Source organism: Montipora capricornis, chromosome 9 (genome assembly GCF_036669925.1).
Source record: "Montipora capricornis isolate CH-2021 chromosome 9, ASM3666992v2, whole genome shotgun sequence".
NCBI lineage: Eukaryota > Metazoa > Cnidaria > Anthozoa > Scleractinia > Acroporidae > Montipora > Montipora capricornis.
In genome coordinates, this window is record NC_090891.1 from 14080625 (window position 1) to 14088124 (window position 7500).

General features: G+C 39.9%; 2 protein-coding genes across 5 annotated transcripts in view; one reads left to right on the plus strand and one right to left on the minus strand.

Moving 5' to 3' along the window:
* Positions 1 to 664: 664 nt before the first annotated feature.
* Positions 665 to 7500, minus strand: part of LOC138015680 (periodic tryptophan protein 2 homolog) — a 161144-nt gene continuing 154308 nt past the window's right edge. For all 4 annotated transcript variants that reach the window (XM_068862791.1, XM_068862790.1, XM_068862792.1 and 1 more), the window contains one exon: positions 665 to 1594. In XM_068862791.1, coding sequence (XP_068718892.1) covers positions 1495 to 1594 — 100 coding nt within the window. In that variant the 3' untranslated portion in view covers positions 665 to 1494. The remainder of the gene's footprint in view (positions 1595 to 7500) is intronic.
* Positions 6600 to 7265, plus strand: LOC138016652 (uncharacterized). The gene has a single exon (XM_068863845.1). It carries the CDS (start codon positions 6600 to 6602, stop codon positions 7245 to 7247), a length of 648 nt encoding a protein of 215 aa, XP_068719946.1. The 3' UTR covers positions 7248 to 7265.

The window sequence follows — 7500 nt, forward strand, 5'->3', positions numbered from 1 at the left end:
TTTTGTGGTTCTTTTTTTTTGTTTTTGATACAAGGGTTCTTATGGTGGTCACTGCGTGTTTGTTATCCAGGTACTCAGCCGGTTGAAGACCCACCAGATGAACATTTAATGGAAAGCTCAGCTATAGAAGAAAGTGATGAAACAGAATCAAGTGCAGTGAATGAAGCACAGTCAGGTGCTGCAGAAACAAATACAGAATCAAGTGCAGCAGAGGTGAATACTACTCAGACATCAAAGCCACCAATGAGAAAGAGTGGCAAGGCTGGTAAGCCAAAGAAAAAACCTCGCCTATGTGATGTAGTGGAACAATCCAATGAACAAATGAACCAGATGCAGGATTACATGCAGAGTATTTCAGTTACATTTGAAGCACGTACTAAAGAAAGAGAAGAAGACCGAGAATGTTTTTGCCAAATGCTGGGCGTGATGTCCCAAACTATGATGGGGATGACCCAAATGCTCGTGCAAGGAGCGGGCTCAGGATATCATCCACCAACCCAGGCATATAGACCTCAAAGTGTTCAGCCAAAACGGCTATTATAGCTTCTGGATACAGGTGCATGTTTTATGTCAATAATGATGGCTTTGGTATGTTGAGTTGAACCAGTGACAGCTTTTCCACAACAGCATCTTGTGATATTGTTAACTTGTGTTTGTAAGGACATTTCAGGTAAAATAACGTTTATTTATTAAACTCAATGTATATGATGATGAAAAATACCATACTACACTATACTAGCTAAGGGGTATGTTTATTTTCTGGAGATACACAATTACACAGTAAAAACACAACGGCTTTTACAACAAGACTGTTCTTCAAAATAAAACCTAATGTGTGAGGCACTTAACTATAACTTTTAGAACGAATGATGTGTGGAAATGCTTGTGTCCAAATGCTCATAAATTAATGTTAAGAAGTATATCAGAATAACGTTGAAGTAATGAACAGGCGTGGCTTGTCTTTCCTTTCTACTTATTGAAATCCGGAAGTTAAAAAATATGACATCATGCAGGTCATGTTAACATGACTGTTGTGTAGTTGTACAAATAACGAGCCAAGGCATTCCTAATTATATTAGCATTGTCAACTGCGTCATCATCATTTAACAGATCAGGCCTTGATAGGTCACCAATTTCATCTTCGCCCAGCCTGTTCCACTCTTCAAGGTTCCAGTGAGGGAGACTTGATAGAGTTTACTCTAACGCCAGACGATTTTACTTGTCATTGAGGGGCCGTTTAGGAGTCAGTGGAAACCTTTGGACAAACCCAAAGAGAATCGGATCACAGAAAAGGTTAAAAACAGTTATTTTTACATTGTGCAAGACCAACGGATTGGATTGGATTGGCTGGGTATCCAAGCTAGCGGGAATTAGAAAAAAAACGTTTTTAAGAGTGCAATGAATTTTATTGCAATGTTAGAATCTTTGTTAAGATTCCACTGCAGTTCATTGATTACTGTTGCACGTTTCAGTCATGTGCCAGCAATGTAACTTTTAACAGGGTATTTTTAAAGCCTCCTTGTCCTTTCCAGTTTGTAAAGGTACGTCAGCCAGAGCGATGATGTAAGCAAGCTGGTAAGTGTTATTTGAGCAACTGAAAATGAAAGGAAAAATACAATTACCACTATTCCCACAATTCCCCTGACATGACATGACATTGCTATATAATTGTATTTGGAAAGGTAACGATACAATCAAGAGAACTGTTTCAATTAATGATATACAGACTGCTGGTAAAGATGCTAAACGATTTTTTCTCAGAGTTATTTCATTGAAGAGATACAGTAAACACCAGCATAAGAACGTAGATTTTTCAAAGTTAAGATACGTAGGCTCTTGCAAAAATGGTATTTACAGTAGTTAAGGCTACATAGATTCTTAAATTGTTTCTTATTTCCACAAAAGATATCTACTCTATGATATGGTATGACTGATTCTTGTTTTGCCTTCTTCGTCACCGTCGACAAAAATGGCGCCAAAACTATCATTTTGTGGTCCCTCACAAGCTGGGCTGATACATGCTCAACAATTTTCTCAAATATAAAACTGAGAATAACGGAAGCAAAGTCGCATATAATGAAAGAACAGTAGAGATATTAAAATTTGCATATATAAAAACTACAAGTGTAATTTATTAAAATTGCATGCCAGTTTGCAATGAATTACAGGGCTATTCAAAACGCCTTTGATGAACCATATCGTTTCAGTGTAATGTTTTGCCGGCCTCTAGCTGACTGTCAGTAACTTGTCCGTAATCTGTCGATAATGTATTGGTAATCTGTTGACCAACAGTTGACCGGCTGTCGGTAGAGGTGAGCTGTTCTTCACTTTAACCATTATTTATGGATCCAATGAGAGCCATACACCTAGGGGTTTGACTTTTTCTGTCCATCCATTTCCCTGGGGAACATCCGGAGCTTGGATGGAAACCTCCTCGCGCTATCTTAATTTAATTTTTTTATTTAAATTTTAATTAAAAGTTGGGGATTTTCTAAACACAGGAACGGAACGGAATGGAAAGGAATATGCCGGAATGAGGCGGAATAGCACCCGGATGAAAAGAAATGAACAAGAATGGTACCTGAATATGCCGGAATGACAGCAGAATGAGGCAGAATGACACCCAAATAAACCGGAATACAACGGAATGAACCTGAAAATGCCAACATTTGGTGTTTTAAGGCTAGTTTTCACTAGTGATGGAGTCTGAGTTGGAGTCGTAAGAGCGCCTATGACCTAGTGAAAATTGAAGATCGGAGTTGTAAGTGAAGTCATAACCTCAATGGAATCGGAGTCGGAAGAATCAGGACGTTCCCATTTTCTTCCAACTCCAATTATGACTCTGTCGCTTATGATCCAGTGAAAACTAGATTGTCGGAGTCAGAAGTAGCCACTAATCACAATTGTTGCAATCGAGCATTGTGATTGGTGAGGCCGAATAACACCAGAATAAGGCAGAATAAATCAGAAGAACACCAGAATAAAGCTGATTAGCATGGAGCTGAATGACAAGGGAACAAAACGTAATTGTTCAGCATTCTAGACTGTGAATGAATAAGTATGCAGAATAAAGAGACTGGCAGAGAAAAAAAGTTTACATTAAAGGGGAAGTAACAAGGCTTGGAACAAGTCACGATATGTTCTCTCAACTTGAAAAACGGTCCACTCACTTTTTGTTCCGCGAGAAGAAAAGAAAAAATGTTTTCTCCATACCTATGTATATATACATGTAATATCAGTGGTTGATCTTTTTCCTTTGCTTTTGACTCTTCTTTCTTCAAACAAGGAAACACTGCGTTCAGGTTCGATGGCATTATTGCCAACAATCGGGAAGAGAAAGAGTTTTCCGGTTTGCACGAATTTGTTTCCGTATATCTCCATCACATGTGGGTCGAGGGAAGCAGGCAGGCAGCAATGGTAATTAGTTTTTGGTTTGCTGAACTTGATTGTCATTGGTCAATACACAATTAACTTGTCAGAATGACATAAAATGTTCATGGGTTTTCTGACTGCCACCTCTGAGATCCATAGAATAAAAACAATTAGAATAACATTCTGTTTCTCTTGCTACTACAAAAAAAATTACTTCCACAACAAATAGATATACCTGTCAAATTTTTTGCATGACCGAAGTGCTCCAAATGTTACAAAAGGCAAGAACAAATGCAATTCCCTAGGGGAATCACCTGACACAACAAAAGCTGACAGAAACAACGGAAAATCAGTCGGCACTAACTAAAACACCAAATTTGGGCATTTTCAGGTTCATTCCGCTATATTCCGGTTTATTTGGGTGTCATTCCACCTCATTCCAGTGTCATTCTGGCTCAGTATGACATATTCTAGTACCATTCTTGTTCATTTGTCTCATTTCGGCATATTCTGGTACATTCTGTTCCGTTCCATTCCTGTGTTTAGTAACCCCCCCTAATTGTTGGGTTCATTAACTTTTCTATTATTCTGAACAACACATGTGTGACAGTATGTGCCTAAGAGGTTAGAGCCTCTTTGGAGGATATCACTGTTTACTGAGTTAAGTATTGCGATTCATCTTCCAAACTGAGTGGATGTTACCCAGTTTCGTTAGAGTCAGGTCTTGTGATTCAGGTCTCAGTGATGATAACCATGCTTAATTAAGACCCAGTGGCACCAAAAGACAAGACAAAGACAAGCGGTCGGCCAAGGTCAAGGACCGAGGTCGAAGGCAACCCGAAGGCTCCTTTTTCATGGCTTTCTACTGTAACATGCGGCCTCTACCGCAACTCAGAGCAGGGGTGGGCGCCACTCCTATCCCGTTGCATGCACAACACAACTTGTCCCCAGTACTGGTACTCATTTTACCCACCACAAATGGATGGAAAGCTGAGTGAACTTTGGAGCGCACGGCAATGGTTATCTCTAGAAGGTCACCAATCCAGTAGATAACCCAGCCCAACGGGGCTTAACATTGGACACCATTCGGAGAACAATGCTGACCCATTGAGCCAACCGAACACTCTTAAGAAGAAGTTAAGAAGCACCCAAGAAGGTATTTGCAAGGGAGGGTACATGGCTACAAGCATGTATAAATAAGCAAGAACGCTTCTTCCGTGTTAACCGGGGAACCCTTGAAAAACATCAAGATATGAAGAAATGGATTAATTTGATATGTCAAAGTATGCGTTTACAGCCCTTGTTTTTGTGCACGAGTGAGGAAAAGTCCTTTTGAGATTGAGAACTGGTTTTTGTGAAGAAGAACATGTTTCAGGTTAAGGAGGTTGAACACTGTTTTTAGGGACGGTTCATCATTTATAAGGAGGATTGCGTCAGAGATCCATTTTTCCAAAGCACGAAAACAGAGCACGATTTTTTGCTAGCCCGTTCACTTTGAAGTGATGGTATTAAAACATCTGAAAATAATGAAACGTTTATGTTAGAGCTAGTACGGTTAATTTTTAACTCACTGTTCGGATCAATACAAGTTCGATTTATATGAAGCTGCCTCATTTGTTAAAAGAAGGAAGTTTATTTTTGCCAAGGACAAGGTCAAGGTAGATAATGCACTGCTCGAAATTATGCGTGAGAAAACTTTTAAGGAATAAGTTTCAGCTTCTGAAGATTCAGACCAAGATTCAGAAAGATTCTGAATGATGTGAAATCAAATTTTAGCATGATTGTTTGATCAGTGTAAATTTCTAACACAAGGCACAAGGCATCCAAGACTACATGGACAGCTCATGACAGTTGTTCAGTAGTAACAGGTGATGAGGCCCAGATCTAGTCTGGCAGAGTCCAAAGATTTCCTGAATTTAGCAAATTGGTAATCAGTGCTTTTTTGAAGTTCTTATTTTTTCCAAAATCATGCTTGAAAGTTGGGGGTGCAGCTTATACACGAGTCTTTACAATACTTGTAATACTCAAAAGGGAGATAGGTCTGTAGTTAGCAGGGTCTGATCTTGTGCCTTTCTTGAAAATGGGATGAACAATTGCCCTCTTCCACCGACCTGGCACAATTCTTGTATTAAAGGTATTCTTAAAGACTTCTGAGGGGCCCTTGATTATTACAGGACCAAATAACTTGACAAAGGTTGAATTTCAATATGAATACAGGGTCCACGTGTTGTTCTCGCCAAACAACTGTCGTGTTTTTACCACAGTTTAAGGTTAATTATAAGCTTATATAGTCTTTTTCTTTTTTACCCGGTTACTTTGCTCAAGAAAAAAAAAAAACAGAGCCCATCGCCATGGACAGGGAATTTTTCAAAGCATGTTAGTTTTTTTCCTGACCCATTCATTCTTATAAATAATGGACCATCCCTTACCACATGAGCATGAGCTTTGCTCACTTCAAGGTCACTTTCCAGTGAGATGGTGTTTACATCAGCTTACCCCCTTGGAGCAGCAAATGCTCATCTCCTCCTCATGTTTAGCCGTTTTAGCATCTTAATAATTAAAGGCTCATAAAATCCAGTCTCCAAGTTGGTCATAGCACTCATTTCAAATATTCGAAGTCCCATTGAAGCCACATATAATCGTTTGTAATCGTCTTGTGAAAAAGCTGCACGCATGTTACAATCAAAGCCTACATCACACTATACAACGAAAACCTTTTGATCATTCCTTGAACAAGAATTTTTATATAGGCCCTATATAAATAATTTATCATTATTAATTACTACTATTTACTATTTGGGAGTGCGTGCGTGGGGGAAGCAACTCGATAAAAGACTCAGTGGATACTGTAGGAACTTTGTGAACATGACGGAACTCTACTTCGCCTTGAGTTATGGCGCAAACTGACGGAGTTGCGAATTTCGCAACGGAAACCAACACACCGGGGTCATCGAGGAGGACAACGCAAACAGAAGCCAATTGAGGTCTGTATGGGTAGAAGAGTTCAAAAGAGTAAGCATCTTTCCCAGTTAAATGGCTTCAAGAACTCAGAACTTCAGGAAGAAGTTGATTTGCATAATACAACTTTGTTGTCATTAAATATTCAAAATGACACCTCTTTCAGGAGTAGAACAAACAATCGCATAGTGATCGATAGTACCAATACTACTCGAGTCACTAATTCTTCATGGGCGCCCAAAGTACCCAAAATTATGTTGGCAAATGTCATGTCTCTGGCTCCTAAAATAGACGAAGTCAGCGAGTTTATTCTTCGCCATAACACCAACCTGGCGTTTATTACAGAAACATGGCTGAAAGACTCTGTGTCAGACGGCGTCGTACAAATTCCCGGGTTGGCTGTGGTGCGAAAGGACAGAAAACTTATTGATCATGAGGGTGTGTGTGCTTATATCCAGGAAGAAAATTGCAGATACAAGCAGTTAAAAGATCTAAATTGCTGTGAAGATCATGAATCTCTGTGGCTCTATCTAAGGCCGAATCGTCTTCCGCGCGGTTTCTCCTGTATTATCGCGGGTGTGATATACCATCCCCCAAAGGCTGATGGATCGTTAATTCGCGATCATCTATTCCGGTCCCTCGCCTTAACGGAAGCACGTTATCCTAACTGTGGCCTCTTGGTAACCGGGGATTTTAACCGTCTAAACATCGATGGTTTGTTAAACCATTTTCGACTGAGGCAAATAGTCAAAGTGCCGACAAGAAAGGAAGCTACGCTGGACCTAATACTCACCAACATGCATGAGTATTATAGCTCCCCACAAGCATATTCACCGTTCGGACTGTCCGATCACAACGTTGTTGTGGCAACTCCTATGGACGGAAAGCGCAACATTAACAGCAAAAAGGTTTCGTAAAACCTGCAGTCATGAGCGTCCTTGATCACAACCAGTACGGAGTCATCCCAAATTCTTCAACCACAATGGCACTAATCAGCATGCTGCACAGCTGGTCCTTAGGTACGGACGGAAACGGAGCCATCGTAAGAACATTACTATTGGACTACCGTAAAGCGTTTGATTTGATAGATCATAGCATACTCGTTAGAAAGTTGCGTAACCAGTGTAAATTACCAGCTAGCATCATCAACTGGATTATAGATTTTTTATC